The following is a 26,949-nucleotide window of genomic DNA, read 5'->3' on the forward strand; positions in this document are numbered from 1 at the left end:
ATATACTTATAATTATAAGTATATTTAAGTAATATATATACTTATATAAGTATATATAAGTATATATATTATATATTATATATATAAAATTATAATTATACTATTATAAATTATAATTATAATATTATTTATATATCTAATATATATTATATAGTTTATATATATATAATATAAATATTAGATATATATAAACTATTATAATATATAACTATTATAATAGTTATATATTATATATAAATTATATATGGTTATATATTATATATAAAACTATACATAATAACTATTATATATATATAAACTATTATAATGGTATATATAATAGTTTTGGTTCTCCTAAGAACATTAAATTCTGCTGAGAGCTGCTGCACTGGCCCTGTCCAAGCTGCTGGTGGGGCAGGTTCTGGCTGATAATCATCTCAAGAGGAGATGCTTCTCTTTGGATGGATCCTGGAATGGTTTGGGCTGGAAGGGACCTCAAAAGATCTTCCAGTTCCATCACTTCCCACTGTCCCAGGCTGCTCCAGCCTGGCCTGGGGCACTGCCAGGGATCCAGGGGCAGCCACAGCTGCTCTGGGCACCTGTGCCAGGGCCTGCCCACCCTCACAGAGAATTTATCCCTGATAATCTCTGATCCATCCCTGCCCTCTGGCAGTGGCAGCCATTCCCTGTGTCCTGTCCCTTGTCCCCAGTCCCTCTCCAGCTCTCCTGGAGCCCCTTTAGGCCCTGGAAGGAGCTCTGAGCTCTCTCTGAAGCCTTCACTTCTCCATGCCCAGCTCTCTCACCCTGTCAAGGCTGAGCAAAGTGGTTCTGCCTGAGCACTGAGGTGCTGCAGCTGAGACCCTCAGAGTCCCCTCTCCTCTCCTTGCAGGAAAAGAAAGGGACACGCTGGAAATGCCCATAAGGAGAGTGGAAAAATTGTGTTCAGCCAAGCTCCTCATCATTCTTTCCCCTCACAGCTGATGGGCTGCTGGATGCTGAGCCTGTAAAGATCATTAGATTAATTCCTTTTCTTGCTGTGACTTCATTGTCTCCATTGGTCTGCGCAGTGCTCGCACTGGGGGTGTGTTTCTCCTTGCCTATATTTAGTTTGATCTCTACAGTGATACTGGAATATATAAACTGAGGCTGGCTCTGGCTCTTTGTGGCACTGAGATCCCACAGATGATTTCTTTGTGCAGTCTGGTACTTTGACAGCAGGGATTTTGGGCACTGGGAGATGCCAGGGGCAGCATCAACCCATCCATGATCCCTCAGGGTCCACATGAGCAGAGGAGCTGCTCCTCCTGGGGAGGTGGTTGGAAGGGCAAAGAGGAATGATGAGGCACAGAAATGAAAATCAGCATCCTGGGGATGCATTAACCTGGGCTGCAGGGATGGGAACGGGAGGGAAAGGGGCAGGGGAAGGCAGCAAACTCTGGGATGCCTCCCTGCAGAGCTGCAGCACACCCCAAACTTCCCTGTCCCCAAATCAAGGGGAGGCAGGCACTTCCCAAAGCCACCCTGATGGTTAGCAGAAAATCCCCCACATTTATTCTGCTGAAACAGGAACTTTTACCTTCCTCAGGGAAGCAGCAGGAAAATTCCTCTCTGCAAGTGTGGATCCAGAGCTGTCAGGGAAAAAATCTCAGTGAAAACTGTCAAAAAATTGTGTTATGGCTCTTTTTGTTTGCAGCTGGGCCTGGCAGAGATGCCCGTGCTGGCTTTTTTTACACAAATTGAGGGAATTCCTGCAAAAAATATCCTACCTTGGCATAGCTGTGCAGGGACCCCTCTGAGGATGTGGGGGGTGTCACTGATCTGAAGAAAAACCTCAACAATGGCTGGTTTGGTGCTGTGCAGGTGTGGGAAGTCACCCCAGAAAAGCCACAGCCATGGGGACAGGAACATACAGAGGGAAAGGTTTAATTCATTTTATTTGTACATAAAGGAGGCATTTTGGGTTATAGATTAAAAAGAAAATAAGGCAGATAGAAGTTTGAGATAGTGAATGCCTGGACTAAAAATGTGAAGAAAAGATTGAGCAGATGGCAGATTTCCATGGCAAACAGAGGTCAGGGCTGTTCTCCCCTCCCTGCAAGGATGGGGGCACAAGGCAGCTCAAGAGACATTTTGTCAGGATGTGAACTGACTGAACAACAACCAGAGTGGGCCAGAATTTCCTTCTGCTTACAAAAATTAAAAAGTCATTAGCTAATCAGGGAAATGTGGGTGTGCTCCACCAAAGCCAAGGGAGGGCACCCACTGGGTCCTGACGCAGCAGAACAAGAAAAGTGGGGCCTGAGCCCTGCCTCTCTCTCTGTCAGCAAAGGGATTTAAGAAAAAACCCAGATTTGGGGTGATGCTGGACCCTGTGGGTGCTCCATGGTGGGGGAGACCCAGTCCCAGCACCCAAATCACGGCTTGGCTTTGCAGGAGGAGTTTGGGAATATGAAAACTGAGCAGAGGCAAAGCAAGGAGCAAACACTGCTCCAAAAGGCATCTGCCAGCAAAGGCACTGCACAGAGCTCTTGGACAACACCACCACACCCTGGGCTGGGAATCTGATGGGACTGCAGGGCTTGCAATGCCCTGCCCCACCCCACTGTGATGCAGAGCCTGTCAATGGGCTGCACTTCCCCGTTAGCTCAAACTTAATTAGGGAAAAATAACAGCCATATGGTAATTCCAAACCCAGGCACAACAATGTCTGCCTGTTTGGGTCTGGCGTGCTCAAATATTTTCCTAGAGCATTAATTTTTAATTCTTGCATCAAACCCGCATAAGCAAACATAAATAGGATTTTATGCTTTCCATAATCCATCCAGCTTGTGTTTGTTGTTACATACACTGAGCAATCGCTGCCTGCCACTACTTACAGAAGAGCTGATAATAAATATTAGGACACAAACTTACAAGTTAAATGAGATACAGTTAAGTAGTCGATTAAAAGGACACCCATAACCTCAGGTTACAAAAAACTAAGTATTGCTGCTCTAATGTGCTTTTCTGAGGAGAGGAGAGGAGAGGAGAGGAGAGGAGAGGAGAGGAGAGGAGAGGAGAGGAGAGGAGAGGAGAGGAGAGGAGAGGAGAGGAGAGGAGAGGAGAGGAGAGGAGAGGAGAGGAGAGGAGAGGAGAGGAGAGGAGAGGAGAGGAGAGGAGAGGAGAGGAGAGGAGAGGAGAGGAGAGGAGAGGAGAGGAGAGGGTCTGGAGTTGTTTGTGGCACAGATCAGGGCTGTGAGTGGGACGAAGGAGGAGAATCAGGCACAGGGAGCATGATGTGGACGGTGCAGGGAGCTCCTGCCCTGTGGCCCCAGCAGGGATGCTCAGGGAGGAGCGCTGGCTCCGGCTCACACCGGGAGGGAGGGGCTGAGCTCGATGTGAGCTCGCAGGAGAGCAGCGATGTCCCCGTGGGCCAGTGACAGCGCCGAGTTCCCGCCCTGCAGGACACAGAGGGGACACATCACCGCCAGAGTGAATCCCTGCTCCGTCCCCAAGCCTTCCCTCCCTCCTTTCCTCCCTGCCTTACAGTGAGTCACCATCCCTAACCCTCCTCTGGGCCCCAACCACACCAAACTCAGCCCAGCTGTGCCTCTGCCCGGCCCCAGTGCCCTCCTGCTCATCTCAGATAAAATTATGGTTGAATTAGAAAATAGTTCCATAATTCCAAATGCAGCCCTGTGGCCTGGCAGGAGGAATTTCCACCCACTCCCAGCCCAGCCCCATCCCACACATCCCCATGGAGAGGCTCCATTCTCAGGGAAGAGTTCATTGCTGCTAGTTTCTTGGAGCTGAAGCTCTGCTGATTCCACATGCCCAGGATTTCATCTGGATTTTTTTTAGGGTTATACCAACACTCCTGCCCAGCCCATGGCTGTCACAGCCACTCCATCCACAGCCCAGCAGCACCAAGAACAGGGGTTTGGTTCAGAAAATGGACTGAAATCGGCACTTTTCACTTCGAACCCACCCCTGGGAGATTGCTGCCCGGAACACGAGATCCCTGCTGAGTTTCTCCCGCCTGCGGTGATGCTGTGGAGCCCCACCTTGTCCGTCAGCGTGACCAGGCAGCCGGGCTGCGCCAGGAGCAGGCGGACGATGTCGGCGTTGCCCTGGCGACAGGCCACCATCAGCGCCGTGCTGCCCTCCTCGTCCTGCAGGTTGACATCGGCCCGGCATGCCAGCAGGGCTCGCACCATGTCGTCCCTGTCGTGACTCACCCCCAGCATCAGCGCGGTCTGGCCGCCCTGCAGGGCCACAGGACAGGCTGAGCGACCCCTGCCCGCCTCCTCCCACAGCCCTGCTGCTCCGAGATTAATTATAATAATGATAATAATAATAATTAAAATTAAAGTAAAAATAGAAGAAGAAGAAGAAGAAGAAGAAGAAGAAGAAGAAGAAGAAGAAGAAGAAGAAGAAGAAGAAGAAGAAGAAGAAGAAGAAGAAGAAAAGTAAGAGGAAGAAGAAGAGTAAGAAGAAGAAGAAGAAGAAAAAGAAGAGGAAGAAGAAGAAGAAGAAGAAAAAGAAGAGGAAGAAGAAGAAGAAGAAGAAGAAGAAGTAGTTTATATATTATGATCTGATAATATTTACAATACTATAATAATAGTATAATATACATGATATATATATATATAATGGTATAAATAATAATATATAATAGTATAGTATATATAATAGTATAATAAATTGTTAAAATATATTATATAATATATTATTATATAATAGTTATAATATAATAATTATTATAACAGTTGTATAATATATAATTATTATTACTAAATAATAATTATTATTATAATATATTATGATCTGATAATGTTTACAAAAATATAATAATATCATCATATATTATTAACATTATTCATATATATAATGGTATATATAATAACATAATATAATAAATATAATATAATATAATATAATATAATATAATATAATATAATATATATGGTATATATAATATAAATGCTATATATAATAGTATAAGATATAATTACAATATATTATATAATATATAACTATATGATAATTATAACAATAGAATAACTATAATAATATTGTATTATTATTATTATTATTATTATTATTATTATTATTATTATTATTATTATTATTATTATTATTATTATTACACATATAGAATAATTGAATCATTTAGATTGGTCAAAGCTCTCTAAGATCACCAAGTCCAACCATTCACCCAGCACTGCCAAGCCCACCACTAACCCACATCCCATAACCAGGTATCATAACATTGCATGTTATTATTGCATGGTACATGCACTATAATTATTCCTATTATTATTGCATCCTATTGCACGTTGTTATCAAATCCCCTGGGGCTCCCCAGCAGGTGCTGTCAGAGGCACCTGTTCACTTGTGGAGGGTCCTCGCAGCAGCATGGCCAAACTGCCCAGCTGCCCCCAAATGTGGCTTCCCCAAATCCTCCTGGGCAGTTTATTCAGATCTGGACTAACTTTTACAGCAGTGTGGGAGCAGAGATGGGTGAGGGCACTCTCATCCCTAAACCAGAATGTGTGACTCTGATGAAGCTCACCAGCAAACCTTGAGCTCCCACACCCTGAGGTTCACCCCTCGCTTCTCATTTCTGATTTTTGCCTCAGAAAAACCTGTTTGCAAAATTTCCAGCTTTTTTTTTAGCTTCTCCATTTGCCCCAGCTGTCACACCCCTTCCCAGGGAGCTGCTCACAGGGTGGCCACACTCAGATAAAGTTTATTTTGGAACGTTTGGGAAGCAGCAACTCCCACCCCATTCCTGCTGCCGAGCCTCAGCCTGGCGCTGCCACGGAAGCTAAGGAACCCAAATGACTGCCCCAGCAGTTTCCTGTCACACACCTGGGCAGCTTTCAGGTTGACATCCCCCTCCTTCAGCAGCCTCATCACCACCTCCATGTCCTGGCGGGTCTCGGGGGCCGCCAGCGGCGTCAGCATCACGGCCGTGTAGCCAGCACGGTTCTGCAGGTCCAGGCAGCACTTGCCTGCAGGGGATGCATCCAGCCCGTGGGGGATCACCCAGAGGGAACAAAAAGGAAAGAGGGACTCATACAACATGTGACACATTCCCAGAAAAAGGAGTTATTCCATAATGATACAGGACGGGGATTTATCTGTTTTGAATATCCAGGCTTGTGAGCGCAGCATTAAACGGCCCCTGGTGCTCCAGTTAATTACAACTGTTGAGGTCAACTCAATTAACTTTGAAGACCACAACAAATAGAAATTAAAGGGGGATAATTAATGCCTCGAGCACATGCTGGTTGGAGCTGTGGGCTGTTTGCTTTGGCTCCAGTGGCAAGGGAGCAGCAGAGAGACGCCCATCACCCAACGGGCTTGGAAAACATCCTGGCCCCGTTTCACTCATTTTTCACTTCAAAGAGCCCATTTCCAGCTCCTCCACGAGGAATGAGCTGTGGCTGAGGGTGAGGGCTCGGGTCCAGCCTCACCCTGAGGAAGCAGCTGCCTCAAACCCTTCCCTCCCCGCGGCAACAATCGGGTTATAGATGTGTATGATAATCTGCCATTTCCCAAACATTTCATGGATTGTCTGGCCCATGAGAAAAGGCCAAAGTGCCTCTATTCTCTCAGAGCACGAGCACATTTTTGCCCTGTACAGGCTCAGCTGAGATTTTTGTTCTTTCATTGCAACACAAGCTGAAAGTTCAATAGTTTAACATGGGAGTTTTTCTGCAGTGCTGGGGAGTCTCTTATGCTCTCAGGGGTCTGATCCTCCTGCCCCAAGCCGTGATGTGGCTTTGGCTGCTGCAAGAAGCTGGGGAGCCACCCCATCCCACCTGGACTGGGGCCATGAGGGACATGCCTTTGGATCCAGCAACCCTGAGCCATCCCAAAGTCAGGCTGCAAAGCCCCCAAGATGTGTGAGGGCACTGATGAGCCTTCATGGCAGCTGGGACCCCTGATGACATCCATGGGCCCAGAGCTGAGCTGTGGGGGAGGATGCTGGTCTTGAGGTCAGCCAGGTCTCCTGGATGGACCTCAGCCCCATCCTTGCACTTTGGACGGATCTTGGGCTCCTGTTTTTCTCCTGGATGGACCCTGCCCCCATGTTTGCCTCCTGGATGGGGCCCTTGCAGGTAGGTGGCTGTTGGTCCTCAGCCCCACCTCTGTCCCACCTCCTTTAGCTCCTGACTGAGCTCCCTGGGAGGACCCTGGACCTCCTTCAGTGTTTGCCATGTCTGGGACTGTCCATGTCCCCCTGTTCCCTGTGCTGCCATCCCTCATGGGACCACGACCCCGTGGCAAGGGCCACTGCCACAGCCAGAAGCCCTGGCTGAGCAGAGTGGCCGTTCCTACCCGTGTCCAGCAGGAGCTTTGCAACTTGGAAGTTGGAGTGGGACACGCTGTAGTGCAGAGCTGTGTTGCCATTCCTGTCAGGCAGGTTCACCACGGTCTCCAGGAGCTGGGGCTGGATGTCCCCCAGTGCCTCCAGGTACGCTGCCACCACCTCTGGCCTGGAAGCCTTGTGGCTGGACACCTGGAACCACTCCTGGGAGATGGAGCCCAGGACAGGCTGCTGCAAACACAAAGTGTCACTGTCACTGTCCCTGCAGAGCGGTGGCTGGCCCAGCTCCTGGCCCCACCCCGGCAGCACTCAGCCTGTGGGTTTGTGATTGCTGCTGCAACTTGAGGAGGAAAGGAATTTCCTGTGGTAACTTGGATGAGTAACCAGACAAAGCCTTCATCTTTTTTTTTTTTTCCCCCTCCTCTCTTCCTTTCTTTTTGGCTGTTCTAAAACTGACTCAGATGTCACCTCACCCCCCTCTCCTCACAAAGCTGTCCAGAGCACAGCCTGCAATGTGCCACAGGGATAATCTCATCCATTAAAACATGAACAAAGAGCATGAACCGTGTCTGAAACGGGACTGGGAAATATCTGTACCAGATGCTGGTTGCTTCTGCTGCTGATTTCTGGGAGGTGTTCACTGAGGAGCTGGCAGGCAGCAAGGAAATCTTCAGAGGGTTTGCATCTAAAGGGAAAAGACTTTTGTAAATCCACCATGGAACAGGAGATATTGAACCAAGTAGGAGAACACAGGCAGATTAGGTTGGAATATGTTCAACACATTTAAGTGTTTAAATTATGGGACACAAGTTGTCCCATTGACTTGACACAGATTTTAGGTACAAAGCCAAGCACTCAGGCAGAGGTTTAAGCCCAGAATCACAGATTTATGTGGTCAGTTTCATCTATTACAAAAATCCTTAAGGTGGGGTAAAAAAATCTTATTCCTGAACCTGCAAAGAACTTTACCAAAAAACTTTCCATGAGAAGGGAGAAATGAGCTAACTCACCAGACATGACTCAGTGTAGGGCCTGAATCAATCCCCATTAGATTCTGTAGTAACTCAGAAAATATTTAGCTCTTTAAAGCCTTTTCCCTTTCCTGCAGAGGTCACCACTGCTGTTCCACCAGAAGAATTCCCAACCCAGCCCTGCATTCCCGTGTCCTGTGGCCACCATGGGTCAGTCACCACCCGGTGTCCTGGTTGGTTACCTGTGAGCCTGGTGCTGAGAGCAGGGTGCTGCTCCTGCTGATGCCTCCTGCTCATCATCATCCTCCTCCTCCTCACGCTTCTCCCCTGAGGAAGGCCCTCTGCTTTCCCTTCCATCCTGCTCGGGCTCCACGTCCCCGGCTCTGTCCTCGGTCTCGGTGTCGCTGTCCTCACAGCTGGTGTCCTCTTCACTTGACGTTGTCTCGTAGCTATTTGAGGACACCAGAGGTTACTCCCTCCTTCCCCAGCCACAGCCACGGGGCCTGACCAAGGCTCATTGCCCCCAATGGGCCTTGGGTGAAGCCCAGAGTGACAAGCAGCAAGTTAAAAGGTCTGAGCCGCGGCCGAAGTCGGGGTTAGTCTTTGTTTGGCTCCTTAAGCAGCAGGAGTGTGGCAGAAGCAGTTAATGAGCAGCAGGCAAGGTTACTTCAGGGTTTGGAGGGATGTCCATCACACACAGCCCAGGCAGGGCTGAGAGCTGCCTCCCTGCTGGGAGCTGCTGACACGCTGGCAGGGTGACAGCAGCACGGCCCCCGTGGCAAGGAGGGACTCGAGGTGGCATGGGCAGCCTCGAGGAGCATGAGACAAAAGCTGTGTTTGCACAGCTTTTGGGCTGAAGTCTTTTGGGCTGAATCCATCATTCCAGCAGCCCTGATAGACATCTCTCCTCTGGTTGTCTAAAAGCATTAATATTAATAATGTCTTCCACAAAACAGAACGTTCACTTGGATGGACCCCAGAACTTTCCTCAAAGGAACCAAGACTCCTCCAGTCCCTACAAGTTGTACCCATTTGGCATTTCCCAGCAACTGGGAAGTCAGGGGAGCAGGATGTGAGCAGAAAGCAGGACCCAGGCTGGCACACACAGCTGTCTGCCCAGCCCAGGGACAGTGACACGTGTCCTGCACTCTCCATGCCAGCACACATTCACCTCAGCAGGACGTGCTGCCTCTGCTCAGCTCACAGGCCAAGGAGTGTTGGATATTGGACACACCTGGAGTGGGGAGCACAACCTAAAGTCTCCTTCACCCCAAGGTAATCCCTTATTCACCATAAAAGTCTCTTCCCAGGCCCTGCACCAAGTGCTGTTGGCTTTGCTGGAGCGTGGGGGCAGGTTAGTGGCAGCGTGCTCACCCAGGCAAGGCTGCTGGCCTCCTCCAGAACCCACCAAGGGCAGTGGGAATCTTGCCAGGGAATCTTCCCATGGAATATTCCCACCTTCCCCAGCTGGGTTTGGGATGAGGCCCCAGGAGAAGGGTGTGCAGAGAGTGTCAGTCCCCAGCATGTCCCTGCTGCTCTGAACACTGCATCACCCTTCCTTAACAGGGTTACTCACAGGTGATCAGTGCTGCATTAAAGAAGGGAGAAAAGAGGCTCTGTTTCAACTGGCCTTTTAATCAGGAGGGGAAAAGAGGGGGAAAAGAATGACTTCTCCAGCGATACAGAGGACATTCCAGGTTAAAAGGCAGCTTTTGTCTTCTGAATGGATGCTTACCCACCATTTACCCCAACAAACTGGAGATTCTTTTTGGTCCCATTGCCTCCTGCATGGAAACCATAACCTTTCTTTTTCATGATGGATTTAAGACTTGTGGTTGGAGAGTTTTCTACCAAAATACAAAATAATAGATTAATTAAGCAGATGTGCCATAATTAGCAATAATTATTCCCAACCTCTAGCAACAAGCCACAAATCATAATTGTAAGCATCTTACTTCATCTTATGAGAGTCTTTTGATGTCTTGCAAAACTACAGATGCACACAACCTGAACCTGCCCTGCCACCTTTAATACAGGTCTCAAACATCTCCAGGTCACTGGGAATGTAAAGGAAGTGACTGGGAATTATGTATTTGTCCTATGAATATAAGTAGATTTTACTGGTTTGGTTTTTGGGGTTTTTTTCCCCAGTAGTAATGTATTGGAAAATTCCTATATAAGTCTGCTATAATACTACATGGATGAGTTTTTCCACTGGACTTTGAATAGTGTCTATATATTAAGGAATAAGTCACTTATCTATTTGCAAGTCCCTTCCCTCCCTCCCCCAGAGAACAGGCATTGGATTCCCATCTTCATATAAGCTAAAATTATTTTAGATGAAGGTCTGTGAGTGGGGACAGGTCTTTTTTCCCAGCCTGGTTGCTCAGTCAGTTTGACTGGTTTGGGTTCTGGAGAACTCCACACTGATTTACCCCAGACGAGAACCAGCCTCATATTCTTGCAAACTGAGATGTGCAATCCGAATAAAAATAATGTTTATTTGATGGAACAGCCACCAGTGTGGCAGCTTTTGGAAGCTGATCCTGCATATAAACGAGCCACTGCTTTATGAGCTCCTACATCATTTTGTTTGCTTTTTTCCATGTCAGATCCATAACCTGTGTCATGCAGAAATTTGCTTTTCTCATCATGCTTTGTCGAGACTATTCCTGATCTGACTGACAACAACTGTTCCACCACCTCCCCCCGCTCCACGCTGGAATAAATGGGAAAAGATTTGGCCTGGACACACCAAAGCCTGTGCCAATATTATTTACCCAACTGTTGATAGTGTGTGTTGGAATTCTCCTTATCCACAGGGCCTTGGGAGGAGTAGGCAGAGAGCAGGGAGTTCAGGGAATTAACTAACTGGTTCTGGATGGAGCTGAGCTTGGAGGCCGGCTGCTTGATGGCACTGGCCAGCTCAGGGTACCCGTGCTCCAAGCACAGCCACTGCTCCTGCAGGAGCTCCTGGATCTTTTTCACATATTGGCCAATGGGGTCAACAGCCGGGAGCTCCTCATGGCCAGTGGCCCCTTCCTCCTGCAGCCCTTCCCGAGGTTCATCTTCTCCAAAGCCCGCCTTGCTCCGGGCCGCGCTGGGGCCGAGGGAGTTCTGGTGGTTCTGGTTGTGGTCTCCGGGGTGCTCGTGGATCTGCAGCTGGCTGAGGCAGGGAGCAGGAGGTCCAGCCTCCATGCTGGCCTCGCCAGCACGTCCCTCTGCCCGAGCGCCTGCCGGGGCCTGCTCCCTGCACGCCTCCCCGGCCTGGGCTCTGAGGCTCTCTGCCCTGAGGGTGCTGCAGCCGATGGATCTGGTGGAGAGTGGGATATTGACGTTGATGCCCTTGTCCTGGGCCTGCCTGAGCCCTGCCACCTGGGAGAGCTCGGTGTTCACGGCGGCGTCCAGGCGCTGCAAGGCCCCGCTGCTCCGCCGTCTCCGCAGCTCAGCCTCCCCAGCCTTCTCCTGCCACAGCTGCTCTTCCAGCTCAGCTTTGGAGCTGGCCAGCAGCTTAATGCTCTTCTCCTTCTCCTGGATCTCACGATTCTGCTGCTCCAGCACTGCCCTGACCTGCTCGAGCTCCTCTTTCTTCTTGGCCAGCTGCTCCTCCAGCTCAGCGACCTGCTGCTTCAGCGCCGTGACCCCTCCGGGTTCTCCATGCTCAGGGGCTTGGGGAGCACCGCTCTCCTTGTCCCCTCCAGCCTGGACATTCCTCTCCTCACCTTCCTTCAGCACGTTCAGATCCATCTCACTCACAGTGAGCCCCCTTTCCACAGGGTCCACGCTCTCCTCCACCAGCCGGAGGGCAGCCGGTGCCGCTGCCTCAGCCCTGGCCAGGATGGAGCCGTCGGCGGCATCGCCCTCCTCGGCCCCGCTCTCCACCAGCACCTGCAGCTGCTGGCTCTGCCAGGGGGGCTGCAGGGGCAGAGCCCCGCCGGGCTGCCCCACGGAGCCGTCCCGCTCCATCTCCCGCGGCGGGGCTGAGGCGCTGCCCTCCGAGCTGGGGCGGGAGGCGCTTGCGGAGCCGGGCTGGCCGTGGCAGGGCTGCAGAGGGCTCCGGAGGGGCGAGGGTCCGGCCGGGGGGCTGTGGCCGGGGGGCAGCGCCTCGGGCATGCTGGAAGCTCGCAGCAGCTGCGGCCGCGCCCTCAGCGCGTCCGGCGGCCGGCCCAGCTCCGCCTGAGGCCAGCCCAGCTCCGCCTGCCGCCGCGCCTCCGCCAGCAGCGCCTTCCTCCGGTAGCTCGGCTCCTCGGGAGCTGCCCCGGCCGGCAGCAGGGCCCGGGGCGGCTCCTCGCCCAGGGATGCCTTTCGCTGCGGGAAGGAGCAGGTGGAGGTCCAGCTCTTGCTGGGAGCGGCGGTGGAGCAGCCGCGGGAGCCGCTCTCGGGCAGGCTGAAGTTGCGCGGCAGGGTGTTGAATTTGGGCTGCTTGGCTCTGCGGTGGATGTGCACCCTCCTGATGGTGTTGCCTTTCTCGATGTCGTCCACGTACTTGAGGAAGTCCAGGTCCAAGTGGAAGCCGTAGGGTGTCTCCAGGGAGTAGGGGAGGCTGCGGGGCTGCTCCCTGTCCCCGTCGGGTTTGGGTGGCTGGCCATCTGTTGAAACACCCCCCCAGAAAATGAAGAAATTATCGAATTTTGGAAAAAAAATTGTTTAGAGCAGGGGGGAGATGTTTATTCTCTTTTCATCTCAGCTTTGGGCAGGCAGCTCATTATCGCGGAGGCTCGAGGTGAAGCTGTGCAGACACACAGTGACACGCACCAAGCTCTGATCTGGTTTTCCAGAGGTGCATCAGGTAAATGTTGCACTGAGGAAGCCAAAAATTTCCTGAAATCATGGCTCTAATTGGCAATTAAGCAAACAGCAGGTTTTGCAGGCAGAGCTACGTGTCTGTGTAGGTACAGAGAGCTGCCTGGTGGATAATAAATCCAGCTCAATGATAGAATGTGGGATCAATCTATGACAATGACATTCTTCAAGGCTTTTAGTTTGGTTCGAACTTTTCAGCGGCATAAGCAGCGCACACCAAGCAGGAAAATCATTGCCCTGCTTCACCTGCAACCACCAGGTCACAAATTATTCCTTGCAAATGACGGCTCTGGGCAGAGGCTGCTGCTCAGAGCCGCAGCCATGCAGAACACGCATCCCAAGGTGACTGGCTCAGCTCCCAGCACAGCTCCTAACTGAGGCAAATCACCACTAAATGGGTGTCACTGTGTCTGCCCACCCAGCCAGCACAGGCAAACAACAGCTCTCCACCAGAGTATCCCACTTTAACACAGCCACTCCAGCCTGCAAACATTCACAGCCCCCAAATTTCCACCTTGAGGGTTAACAGATAAATTTCTGCACTTTTATGCAGCAAGTCCCTGAAATCGCAGTGGTTTGGGCTGCTCTGCACCTCTGAGCAAACAAGTGAGGAGTAGGAGGCACCAGGGCCCATGGCTGAGCCCTTTGTCTCCACCCTGGAGACAGCTGGAGAGGACCAGGACACTTGGGAACAGATTTTGGTGCTGCTCAGCACAGAGCATCACTGAGATGCTGAGGTGCTGCCTGGGTGGGAAGCAGCACCTGGGAGTGAGAGAAAGGACAGAGGGAAGACACGACTGGGGTCATCCCAGGGTACAGGAGCACAGCTGGAGGGTGGGAGCAGGGATCTGTCACAGGGCATGGGAGGACAAATACGTGCTGATCTAGAGCTGGGACCTGCTTTTGCTGTGGTTTTTAAGAAATCTGCATAATAATGAATGATGGATTCTTCACCTCTTGGCCCCACATCTACAGAACAGGTTATTTACAGCATTTCTGGTAAGGAAATTACTCCAAGGCTGGTTGGGCTTTTTTTTTTCAAGGAATAAATGAACAAATAAACATCCTGTAGGCTCCATACCTTCTGTCTTCTCCATGGTGGGGTCTAACTGGGCTGTCACTTAAGCATCTTCTGACAAGGGCTGAGGAGTCGCTTCACCCTTGAAAAAAGAAATGGATACTTCTAATTTAATAAAATAACACACTCAGCCATGTGAACTTCATCTCTCCTTAAAGCCTCACAAGCCTTCAAAGGCCACCCCCCTCCCACTTCCCATCTTCTGCAGCCCAGTGGTGTCCAAGGCTTTGAAGCTGCTAAAATCAATAGCTCCTTTTCCAGAGGCAACAACTTGTGTTTGACAGACACATCCCAGGGAGCTGGTCCTTGTAAAACATCCCCTGCATTACAGAGGGTTTGACTGCCAGTGAGGACAGACAGACATTTGGGATGGCTTGAGATCGATGGCACAGCCGCCTGTGAGCTGGAGATATCCAACATGATAAAAGCTCCCTGACAACAGGGATATAAACTACACACAAAAATGACTGGTTTGCCTTTATTTTAAAATCCACAACGAGCAAAGATTCAAAATTTATGTTGAATCTCATTCAAATGACAGCCATTCCTTCAGAGCATGTCCCTACTGTTAAACAGAACCTTCACCAAATTGCACTCAACCACAGACAAATTGCTTTCAGCTCAGGGAACAACTTCAGGTGGAGATCTACCACAGCCAACAGTGAGATCTTCACATCATTTCTGGGCTGTGTTACCAGAAATGGTAACACATTCCCAGCTCCTTCCCATCACGTGGGCACGGATGAGACCCTCCTGGAGCACGAGAAATTAAGGCTGGGAACGACCAAGAAAGGTCCTGGGTGAAACTTCTCACCTCCAGATCCTTTAGAAAGGCACAGAGAGGAGGCATGGAAGGGTGAAGGAGGTTGGGGCAGTTGGAGATCACAGCAGGAGGCTCCCTGGCCCGTGTGAGAAGGACAGCAACGCTCCAAGTGAGAAGGTCTGGTTTCAATTTCTGCCTCAGAGGATGACGTGGGAGTTTCCTGAACAGTAGGTTGTTTGTTTATGATTCTCCTTACAGTATCTAGTTTGGTTCCTGGCCAGAGACGGCGCAAAAGCTGCTTGGAAGTCCATCCCTGCTCCTCCAGTGCATCCCTGAGCTATGCAAAACTCTCAGGGCAGGACCAGCAGCACAGGCTCTGTGCTGAGCCAGCCCCAGCTCACACCCATCTCAGGGACCAAAACAACAGAGTCTGAACTCATTTTCTGCATGCAGAGCTTTGCCTCAGTGAGGGCTCCAGCACCTGACCCCAGTTCCAGAGCTCCCCAGGAAGGGGCTCCAGCTGACCTTTACCAAAGACCAGCTACAAAATGAAGTCAAATCCTGCTGGATTGTTACCACAAGACACTGCCACATCCCTGGGAGTGTCCAAGGCCAGCTTGGACAGGGCTCTGAGCAACCTGGGATGGTGGAAGGTGTCCCTGCCCATGGAATGAGGTGATCTTCAAGGTCCCTTCCAACCCAAGCCCTTCTATACTTTGAAAGATCAAAACCTCTTAAAGAAACAATCAGTTGTCAATCCCGTGGGCACGTTTGTGGTCAATGTAGAGCCCTTGATGGGAAGTCAGGAAGGTGCCAGCCCAAGGAGAACACCAAAGCTCTCCAAAGCTCCAGCAGGGTCACAGAGGGTCACGTTGATGCCCACCCAGCACCTTGTGAGCTCCTGGAAAGCTCCTCAAGTGCTCTCCAGTTAACCACACTCCTTCTACAAAGGACAACTCCTTCTGTCTCCTCCTGCCAGAGAACAGCACGTGCCAAAACAAACACCAACCTCTTTCTCAAATGTTGTTTCTTCCCCTTAATTTTCCGACTGCAGCCAATTCCAGCCTGACCAGCTACACTCCACTCTTCTAGGTCATTTATTCAGAAGGGGGGGGGGGGGGGGAAAGCCAGTGAATAGGATGGTTTTTAATATCTAGATAATGACATTTGGATCATTTATGAGCTGGCTGGGTCCCAACTCTGCAGCCCAAATTGATACTACGACTACTCTCCTTTGACCAATCTACTTCAAAATCGCCTCGTAAAAGGATGCTGAATGTCCCCAACCAGCTTGCTGATGTTCTCCTGCCCCCTCCGGGGCAGCTCAGGCATGGAGAAGATGGCTTAGAGCCAAAAATGTGCCTCTTTGGACCCCACAGCCAATCTCCCATGCCTGTCCCCAGGAAAAATGAGATTAAAATATGAAGTCATCTGCCAGAAGTAGCAGACCCCTACACCCAGGGTCCATAATTTGAGGCAGGGTAACAGTTTTAGGTGCATCCCCATCCTGCTAAAACCTGTTAGCCTGACCCTCTGCCAAGTTCTATACTTGCTGAGTTTTCTCTGTTAAATGAAATTGAAGAACATTTCTTTTTTCCCCCATGCATCGCTGATTCCTACCTTTGCTGCACAGAGGGGAGGATTAATCCAGGTTGGAATTAGGCTGTTTTTCTCAAGGCAGGAATAAATGCATACAGAAATGGAAACGGAGAAGCCAAATATGTGAGAAGGCAACAGCACAGAGCGAAGTGGTTTTATTCCCGGGGGCAGGGACAATGCACTGTCTTTTTAACCAGCCTGGACTCAAGCACTGTCTCTTTACACTCACATTTAACCCTTCTTTCACTCCATCCCACTTGCCAGGCAAAGTGAGCAGCTCCCCCATCCACCCCAGCCAGCGAAGGAGAGCACCATGACACCCCCAAACATTTGAATTACAAATTAACTCAACCACATACCACAAATACCCCACAAAATCCATTCTCCCAGAGTGTCTTGCTAGTAATTTTAACTAGGAAACAGTTAACCCTGAGCCTATAAACAACAAGATAACCCACCAGCACGTTAGCACAGTCTGGTTAGCTGTAACACAACACGATCTGAGCTCTGCCTGTCTGTTCTCCTGCACTGCAGCAGCGGCTCCAGCACTTCGTGGTGAAAGGAAAAACTGGTTAGCAAAGCATTTTGTCAGGTTACCTGCTCAGGCTGGCACCCACAAACGCCCCGGGGAGCAGCAGCTCTCGCCTCCCTCCAAAGCATCTTCTGCCATGCCGGAGGCGGCAGCGGAGGGCTCGGAGCAGCGAGCGTGGTGTGGCTGCACCCCAGGCTGCTCCAGCAGCTACAAACTTGGTCAGCTGAGCTGTGACCTTGCTCAGAAAGCAAATACAAGTTTAAACCAAGAAGCACAAAAGAGGGATTGATTTTCCAACAGAGCAGCCCACGGCTCTCGGATGACCTTTGCGAGGACAGTTCAATCCCGGTGCACAAAACGAGTTACTTTTCCACGGAATAGTTCTTTTTCCCAGAAAACACAGAGTGCCGAGCGCTGCCCGGGCTGTCGAGGGGGGTGCTGCCTTATCAGGGCTGATAATTGAAGAGAGAGTCAATAATTAACGGCGGCGTTGCTGCTGTACCTGATGCTGCGGCTGCAGCCCTCCGCATGCTGCACCTCCGGGCTGGAGCATTAGCAATTCCAGGAGCGCCTCTCCCGAGGAAACGCAGCCGCGACTCGCCGGCGGCAGCCTGGGGGGAGCTGCAGGAGGGCTCCGTGTCCCCAGATCCTCCGTGTGGAGCAGGCACAGCCCCCTGTCCCCTCTGGCCGTGCCTATCCATCCGCAGCGCCCCGCACGGCATGGGCGGCACGGGCAGGGGGTGTCCCGGTGTCCCCGGGGGGGGACAGTGGCACTCTCCCTATCAAACTCTCCAGCCCTCGGCTCTGGGGTTATCCATCCGAACTTCCAGCGGGCAGGGCAGGGGCAGCTGGCAGAGCAGGCACTGGAACAGGCTGCCCCAAGAAGCTGTGGCTGTCCCTGGATCCCTGGAAGTGGCCAAGGCCAGGCTGGATGGGGCTTGGAGCAGCCTGGGACAGTGGAAAGTGTCCCTGCCCATGGCAAGGGGTGGAACGAGATTTAAGGGCTTTAAGGTCCCTCCCAACCCAAACCAGTCTGGGATTCTGTGATTTTGGGCAGGGTGGCTCAGTGATGGGCAGAGTGCCCGTCCCAAGCCTGTCCTGAGCTCCTGCATTGGCATTCCCCTCGGGCATCCTGGATTGCTGCCCCTCCAGGCTGGCAGCAGGGACAAATCCCTCAGTCTCTGCACTCAACTCGCAACAGCCTCATGCTCGCAAAGGCCGAGGGGTTCAGGGCTGCAAAACTCTTCCAGGGCTGGGAAAGAAAATCCTGGGAAGTGAAGGCATCCCCTGGGAGCTGGGGGCTCTGCTGGGGGCTCTCACCAGGGACTCCCATCACTGAGCAGCGCCAGCACCTTTCCCATGGCTGAACGAGCAGCACAGCCCAAATCTCATGCTGGGGAGGAAAACCACATCTTGTGGCTGTGTGAGAGCAGAGCTGCTGGCGCTGCTCCAGCTCCCTGCACCCCCCAGACGGGACTTTAACACATTAACTTTGAAGAAAAGCAGACAAGTTTTGCCTTTGCAGGAAGCAGAGTATCTGGAGGCACAGAGAGCCAGCAGTGTTTGTCCTTTTGCCAGCCCTCCCCGAGGCACGGATGGGTTAAACTTCCTACCCGAGGAATGAGAAATCATTGAAATTCTGCCTTTCCCAAAGTCTGCCTTTCCCACGCGGCTCCGTCCCACACCGCGCGGGGCCGTGGCTTTCTGCTTTCACAAGCAATTACTGAGCCTGAGCTTCCAAACCAACTCCAGGGCACGCTGGCTCCTTTTCCCTTTTCTGCTGAATTCCTCTGCTTTAGTTACGCTCGTGTGTCTCTTCTGAGCACACTCTGCTGCTTGTGTTCTCCAGGCAAAGCAGCACGATGGGAAAAACACACGTATTTCTACATGATGCTGATTTTAAAGGCATTCTGAGAGAATTGTTGGGTTTTCCCACTGGACAGAGCTAGCAGGAAGCTTTAATTTGGAGCATTTCCTCATTGCAATTACCTACATACGACCTACAGTTGTTCCCACATTTAATCCCTCCGGAACTGAAGAAGTCTGTGACCCCTTAAATAAGCTTTTAATCGGGAGCTACGAAGGGAAGGAGTCAAAACACACAAATTAATTAATTATGGGCTGGTGCTTGATGGATTTACATCCAGCCTCTGATAGCTTTGCCCAAGGGGGTTGCTGCAGGGTGGGCAGTGGGGAAGGGGCTCACCAAGATTGTTCCCCAGGCACGAGAACTGAGGTCATGGCCTGAAACCGCTGCTGCTTCACATCAGGCACCGCAGCTGCCGGGGGGGTTTGCTCTGCTCCCGTGGATGAGAGGAACCAGACGGCTCTGAAGTGGCTCAAGAGCCATCCCATGCACCCCCCTGGCCACCACTGCTGCCTCCCTGGATGCTGGCAGGGCTGCTGCCCTCCCCTCCCCACAGAGAATCCCTGTGGGATGGCAGGTTTGGGCTTCATCCCCTCTCCTCTCCACCACGGGTCCATTCAGGTTGGAAGGGACAACTGAGATCATCCAGCAGGGTCATCCCAGAGCACCCTACTCAGGAGTGTGTCCAGAGGGTCTGGGATATCCCCAGTGAAGGAGATTCCACAGCCTCTCTGGACAATGTGCCCAGGGCTCGGTCACTGCCTAGGGAAGAAGTTCTGCCTCACGTTCAGGTGGAAATTCCTGGGCATGATTTTCTGCCCATTCCTCTTGTCCCATTGCTGGGCACCACTGAGCAGAGCCTGGTCCATCTGACACCTCCCTTTGGATCCTTATACCCATGGATGGGGTCCCTTCTCAGTCATCTCTTCTTGGGACTGACCAGGCCCAACTCTCTGAGCCTTTCCTGGGCACGGAGATGCTCCAGGCCCTTCCTCATCTCCACAGCCTCCAGTCCAGGAGCTCCCTCTCGTCCTGAGGAGCCCAGCGCTGGACACAGCACTCCAGATGTGCCTCACAGGGCTGAGCAGAGGGACAGGATCACCCCAGGGTGACCCACAGACAGAGCTGGCCCTCAGCACCCAAAGGGTTACACCCAAACCTGCTCCATCCAGGCGGTCTGGATTGCACAACAACCCGGCTGCAAATGGACATACCAGGAATAAAAATGGCCTCTCGGGGAATATTTGTTGTAGGGATTTTTCAATTCTGTTTTCACTGCAAAGGAAGAAAAATAAGCCACTTCCAGTCTGCTGGGGACCTGCACACGGGTGGGACCTCTGCTGTGATCCTCTGCCCGCTGGCACAGCCATGGGAAGGAGTTTCCCTCCAGGAGGAAAAAAAAGAGGTTTGAAAACTGTGTGGGATTAAATAAATACCTAGTTAAATAAAAGCAGTTTAAAGTCCTGGTTTGCACTGCAAGGAGTTGTCATGAGGTTTCCCAAAGTGAGAGCAAACAGGGTTGCTGCTGGATGAGATCTGAATCCTGGGAGCCCACCAGCCACCTTCCCACGTGTGTCTGGCATCACAAAATCACCACTGCCAGTGATCCTGTGCCCCACAGCATCCCTTGGAACAGCAGCTTGAGGCAGCTGAGCTGACCCAGAATTAAAGTGGGGAGAACAGACAATGCCAGAGCCACTGCTACAAACCCAGCAGCACCCAGGAGGGAAAGTTCCCAAGCTGGATCCATCCCAGCCTGCAGCCACACCACACGTGCTGAGCAGGCTTCCCTCTGTGCTGAGGCACAGCAGGACTGGATTTAGGATGCAAAACCTGTTACTTATGGGCCAAGCCTTCGTCCTGGGGCCAGTGGATGGTTTCAGCACATGGCTGATGACAACAGGACCTTGTTGCACCCCAAGAGGAAACTCCCTTGGCTGCTGCCTGCCTGGGGCATCTCCGGAGCAGAGCTGGGAGCTGGAAGCAATTTGGGAGTGCTGGAGAGGGACGAGCTCTCCCTGCAACCCATCAGCTCGAGGCTGATGATGGAGAGGTCCAGGCTGGCCTCCCACCCCCTCTGCACAAAAAGCAGGGAGGAGGAGCAGCTGGGGCTGGAGCTGGGGGCTGTGCACATGGAAAACATCCTGGAGGCGTGTGGGGCCTCCCGGGGTCTGAACCAGAGGGTTCACAAGGAAGCTGAATAATGAACCCTGCACCACTCCATAAAGGAGGGGATCCCTTTCAGCAGCCCCCGGGTGTGCAACCCTTGGTGCTTAAGCAGCCATTTCAGGCCCCCTTCCTTCCCAGTGTCTGTAATAAAGCTGTGTGGACTCTGATTTTATTAAAGCTGCTCGTTGCTGTCTAATAAATGTTATGAGCTTCCTGCCAGCATTTCCATTAGAGACGGGTCAGACCTGGAGGTATCAGATATCCAAACTCTCTCCCTCCTTTCTGGCTTACCAGGAGGGGAAAACGATCACATTCACCCCCTCCTCTGATAACCTCTTTTCTGACTGACCTTCAGCTCATTCCAGCCACAGACTCACAAAAGCCTTGGTCAATTCTTGTGATTTTATCCTGTGCCTTGAAAACTGTGGTGTTTTCCCTAAAGTCTTCTTTCCCAGAGCCAGGTGAGCACAAAAAAGCACCCAAAGCCCTGAAACAAAAGTGCTCCACAGTCAGAAGGCAGACAAAAATCTGAGGTGCCTCGTTTCTAACATTCACTCTCTTTGCCTCAATCCCACAAGTTTTGAGGAAAAACAATGAAACCCTGCTATGGCTTCTGGTCTGTACCTCCTTGACCTTGGGACAAGTCAAGCTTTGCTGCCACTGTTACTGAGTAACTCCCACGTGGTCAAAGTGGGAAATTTTAGGTGCTTTTAGGAAAACCCTGTTGTCTGCATTTCTCTTCTCCTCCCTGGGTAACCACTGCAATCCCCCATGGAGCCACGGAGCCATTTCCCATCGATTTCTGACCCCAGCCAACGAGACTTGCATTGATCACACTCCTGACAAGTTCAAAATCCTCTTCACACAGGAACATTTCTTTTTCAGGCCACCTGAAACCACTCTCCTCACTGGCTGGGGCTGCAGAGAGGGAGGATGTGCCACCTTCCTCCTCTGCTGGTGATTTCTGTGTGGATAATGGAAGCTGGGAGCCCTGGGGCAGCATTTCCCACCTTTCACCCATTTAGGAAATGGGGATTTTCCTCCAGGTTTTTGACCTAGCCTCAGCCCTACACCACACATGGCTGGTATAGTTTCAGCTTTCTCACTTACACCACACTCATCCCTGATGGGGAGAGGAACCAGCTGCAGAGATGAATTTAACATATTCTCACTTTGAAGATGGAGATCTCTGTGTCTGGGTAGGTTTTTCACCATATTTCATATTTCTGACTCCATCAAATTGTCCATTTGGGTGGACATTTGGTATTTTTTTAATAATGACACCACCTTCTTTTCCAAGTGCTGTTTAAACCCTGGGATGGGCAGGACTCGAGGCTTCCCAAAACATGAATTCCCCTGAGGTTTAAAATAAACAGGGTTGAAGCAGGAGCTCCCTGCAGCCAGTTCCTCCCCACTGCTCTCCCCTGGCATTGTCACTGTGAGGATTTCTGCCCCAAGCCATGGGCTCCTTCACACCCCTGGAGCTGGGGTCAGGGTTTTATTGACCAAAATCTGCATCCCACTGCTCTGGAGCCAGGCAGAGTCACATAACCCCTGTCAAGTGGGGCACCAAATGGAAAATACAATAACTTTCCATATTGACTTTTTTCCCCTCATCAATGGGGCCATGCTCATCCCCGTGGCTGCTCCCAAAGCTTCCTTAAAAAGACCCAAGATTTTGTGATGAGTTGGGCTACAACACACAGCGATGAAAATGCGACTTTTAAAATATTTGGCAGCTGTAAAACCACCTAAGGAGGGACCTGAATTGGCACTGAGCTGGTGAATGAGCCTGTGTTCATCCAGCAGCCATGTCCCAGGATGTCAACACCACTCCTGATTCAAGGAATGCTTTGAGAGCAAACCTCTCCCTCCCAAAACATTCCCATTCCAGAGGTTCTTTGGTGGGAAGCAATGTCATATTGGTGGCAAAGAAATCTGTGGGAATGGGACAGACCCAGCACTGCATGAGGGGATGATGCCTGGGAGACAAAACCTTGCTCACACCAGGATTTTCTGGAGAGGAGCAGGATGTGACCAGGGTTTTCCTCCTCCCAGGGAACTGCACCAGGAGTCTGACAGAGCCCACAGCAGCAACAGGCTCCCTGACACCTCATCTTCCAGCTCCAGGGCTGTTTTAATGAATCCATTCACTGATCCCTCCTCAACCACAGATTCTCCCTGCTCATCAGGCTGTCATTTCAGCAGATATATTTATTTTTTAAATCTTACAATCTAAGTGACAACCAATGATTAATGTGAGGTTACAGGTTTCCCCTCCTCCTTTGCCATCTCAGGTATCATCTCAGAAATCTCAGCTTTTCCCATTTAGCCCATCCAAAATCAAACACAAACCACCTGGAAGACTGCAAAACACATCCAAAGGCAAATGCTGATTTTTGTTCACATTGCTGTGGTTGCTACCCTTGCCCTACATGAGCAATGCTTTTGGGTGTTCACCAATTTCATTTGGGCAACACAGCTGAAATATTTAATATCTGGGGTAGCTCTGGACAAGGGAAGCCCTTCCTGCTGGTATCACATCCCAGAGCTGTCAGGAAAACGAGATATCCCTGAAGAGTCCAGACGCACTCCCACCCCTGCACGGTGAACATCACACCCGGAGCATCCAAACCACCACTTCCTCCATCCCGAACTCACGTGAACCTCCAGCTGACATTATCCAGCCCACGTTCTGCTTCCTCATGGACCACCCAGCCTCTTCTCCAGCTCACTGATGTGCACCCACCACAGCAGCTCGGCGCTCCCTCCCAATTTCTCCGGGAGCACAGCCCGAGCTCTCAGGCCGATTGAAATCTGCAGCTGGCCGCTGGGAGCAAGCTGCACTTGAGGAAAGAGCAAGAGCACCGGAGGAAAGTTGTCCGGGGCACGGCTGCTGCCGGCAGAGCTGGGCTGCTCAGAATGCCCCGGCAGCGAGCACGGCCGGGGAAAGGCGACGCTGCCTGCGAGGGAGAGCGCTGCCCGTGCCTCCCGTGCCTCCTGCCCCTCCAGGACACAGGGAACCCGGGCACGGCCCCGGCCAGAGCCAGAAATGAGTTTCGGTGCCAGCAGCTGCTCGGTCCGGGAGGCTGGCAAGGAAACGGGGAGAGGCTGCAGGCAGCGGGGGGAGACCTCGCTCAGCCCGGAGGCTGGGCTGGGGCTCGGCTGAGCCACATCTCCAAGGCTAGGCAGGGTTTATGGTTCGGCTTTGAGGCTAAACACAGCTCTGGGGACTTCCACTGCAGTGCCCAGGGCCTGGGGGCCCTCCCCAGCCCTCACACGGTGACCTCTGGGGGGTCCCTGCAGGGCTCGGAGCTCTCCTGCCCTCTCCCAGCTGCCCAGCCACGCTCAGTGCCCCCATCCCGGAGCCAGGCGTGCTCTGGAAACGCTCCCGTCCCGAGTGAGCCACGGCTGATGCTGGCCCCGGGCAGCCACGCCAGGGGCCAAGAGCCCTGAGCACCCCCTGAGCATCTTTGGAGTACACCCCGAGCATCCTTGGAGCACCCCCCGAGCACTCCCGGAGCATCCTTGGAGCAGACCCAAGAGCACCCCCTCAGCACCCTCCAAAGCGCTCCCACCCATTCCCTGAGCACCCTGGAGCATCCCTGAGCACTTTTAAAACACCGCTCTGACCATCCTCCAGCGCACCCCAGGAACATCCTCCGAGGCACCCCCAGCGCACCCCCGAGCATCCCCAGCGCTCCCCCCCGGGCAGCCCCGGGCACGGAGCCCGACCCGCAGCGCCCCGGGCACGGAGGCCGGACCGGAGCGCCCCGGGCACAGCACCCGGCCCGCAGCGCCCGGTGCCCGCTGTCCCGCCCGGCGCGGCCGTACCTGCCCGGGCAGAGCCAGCGCGGCGCTCCCGCTGCCTCCTCCGGGAGGGACCCGAGGCGGGCCCGGGCCCGGGGGCGGGGCGGGACCCGGTGCCCTCCCCCGGGCAGCGGGGCCGGGGGCGGCCCGAATGGGCTGCGGGCGGGACAGCGGGAGCCAGGGGCAGCGCCTGATGTGGGAGGCCGCTTTTTAGAATTTTTTTTTTTTTTTAACTTTCCCTCATGCCCGCTGTATTCGGCTGAACGCTTTATTTATACTTTTGTAGCTCATCCTGTTTGCACAGATGCGGATCGAGAGCGGTGGGAAGGAAGGGAAATCTGCGGGGATGGGCTCGGGATGCAGAAGTTGAAGTGTTTTTGCACCAGCTGTTCTCTGGCTCGGCCATTCAGCCCCGCCCGGTTCACTTCGGGCCCTTGTTCCTCAATGCAATCACATGGAAAATGCAGAGAAAAGGGAATTTGGGTTTTAGGCTTTGAGCTTCCCCATGTGCCCAATCCCCTGTGCTCATCCAGCCGCACCAAGTGAGGACAGGCAGAAATCAGTTTAGTGATGCCAAATAATTCCTTCAGCACTAGGTAAAGCTTTTGATGTTCCTTGTCTTTGAGACACAGGGGCAAATCCCAGCCCTGCTCCAGCTGTTCCAGAGCGTGGGAGAGCAGCAGCTCCAGGGATGCTGGGGCAGCGCATGATCTCCATCTGGGCCAGGAACTCAGCATCCAGTGGGGATGGATGTGGCCCACTGGGATCCCCCCTTCCTTCCAGAAGAACCCAAAGACCTTTAAACTCTGACTGGGAACGTCACAGGGGCAGATCTGAGGGTTGGGCTCTGACTGCTGCCCAACCACCCAGCAATTCCAGAGTCCTCCTGGCACTGCCCATGCTCCTGGCAAACAGGGAGGAATAACATATCCCATTACCCAGTTCAGGAGCAAGTGGGGCTCTGCTCTCATTTCCATGTGAGGGGCTCAGGTGCTGAGTGGGAGGAACACATTTCCTGAGGAGTCTAACAACAGATAGACAACTAAGGGGAAAGTGTGGGATCCTTCAGGCTTCCCAGGACAGCCCCTACCTCTGCTGCTTTTGGCAGTGCCTAAAAGAGAGGGATCATAGTATTGCTTTTGGTTGTGTGTTGTTGGTTTTTTTTTTTTTGCTGGTGAAGGTGGGGAGGTGATTCTGACATTATTTTCTTCTCTCAATCCTGATCAACAAACCAACTTTGATGTGCAGCCATAGCCTCGATACAGCACCTCTCCTGCTGCTCCTGGGACTGTGCACCTTCCATTACCCATCCCCTATGCTCATCCCAAAGCCATGATGATGATCTCTGAGCCCTGCTGACAACAACAAGGCTTTTGCAGCAGGAGCTTTGGGTACCAACAGGAAGCACCTGTGGTTGCAGATATTCAGCTGAACTTGGTTTTGTTCTTTTTTCCCTGGGGTTAGATTAAAGTGCTCAAAGGTGTATGTGGGGGTAAGAAGCTGTGGTGGCAGCTCACAGCACACATTTCTGTAAGTGTGCCTCAGAAAAGCACCAACTACCAAAAACCCCATTTTTGAGGAAACAGCCAAACCCATTTCCCCTTTTCAGTCACTGAAGTTCTACTTGCTCAACAGCCAGAGGAAAAAGAGTCTTTTCCATGAGCTGTAGGTGCTTGGAAATGTATACAGAGATGTGGCTAACTTGTGTGACCCCTCTTTAACCCCAGAGAATAAATGGAGCTTTCAAACAATCCGGGATAAACAAGGAGAACTTTGCTGTCTGCACAAACGAAACCCGATAATTTGTTTAAAAGCGGATTAGGTGAATCTGGGGAGCGCTCCAAGGTGGCTCATACACACGAATATCCAAGAATCCTCCGAGATGCTGCTTGCCAGGAGCTGGGAGGGGACACCAGGAATGCAGCCACAGCCTCTCCCTGCCCATCATCTCCCACTGTGTCCTGCAGCTCCCCGCTCGGGCAGCGCCGGGGCCGCGCTCCCCGCGCCGAATTTCCATCCTGCAGAGTTCAGCTATTCTTAGGCGAGGTTGTGAGTCATTA

At 52.0% G+C, this 26,949-nt stretch overlaps 1 protein-coding gene across 5 annotated transcripts; it reads right to left on the reverse strand.

Annotated features, from left to right (window-relative positions):
- Positions 1-1,896: 1,896 nt before the first annotated feature.
- On the reverse strand, positions 1,897-25,031 carry KANK4 (KN motif and ankyrin repeat domains 4). 5 transcript variants are annotated; one of them, XM_054638487.2, is made up of 10 exons: positions 24,914-25,031; positions 14,153-14,231; positions 11,049-12,857; positions 10,004-10,115; positions 8,511-8,717; positions 7,895-7,982; positions 7,309-7,528; positions 5,833-5,975; positions 4,023-4,223; positions 1,897-3,416 (listed from the first exon to the last, which is right to left on the reverse strand). In XM_054638487.2, exons 2-10 carry the CDS (start codon positions 14,166-14,168, stop codon positions 3,327-3,329), a joined length of 2,886 nt encoding a protein of 961 aa, XP_054494462.2. In that variant the 5' UTR covers positions 14,169-14,231; positions 24,914-25,031; the 3' UTR covers positions 1,897-3,326. The 5 variants fall into 5 exon arrangements, with proteins under 5 accessions (XP_054494462.2, XP_077038719.1, XP_077038716.1 ...); XM_077182604.1 differs by having other exon boundaries at positions 7,309-7,525; positions 11,049-12,860; XM_077182601.1 differs by having other exon boundaries at positions 11,049-12,860.
- Positions 25,032-26,949: the final 1,918 nt, after the last annotated feature.

The sequence above is a fragment of the Agelaius phoeniceus genome, chromosome 8 (genome assembly GCF_051311805.1).
Source record: "Agelaius phoeniceus isolate bAgePho1 chromosome 8, bAgePho1.hap1, whole genome shotgun sequence".
Taxonomy (NCBI): Eukaryota; Metazoa; Chordata; class Aves; order Passeriformes; family Icteridae; genus Agelaius; species Agelaius phoeniceus.

Coding starts and splice junctions, on each gene's coding strand:
- KANK4 (XM_077182601.1), bottom strand. Junction 8,718..10,003: donor TTTGTTGGGGTAAATGGTGG/GTAAGCATCCAT, acceptor GTCCTCAAATAG/CTACGAGACAACGTCAAGTG. Junction 3,417..4,022: donor TGGTCACGCTGACGGACAAG/GTGGGGCTCCAC, acceptor TGTGTCCTGCAG/GGCGGGAACTCGGCGCTGTC.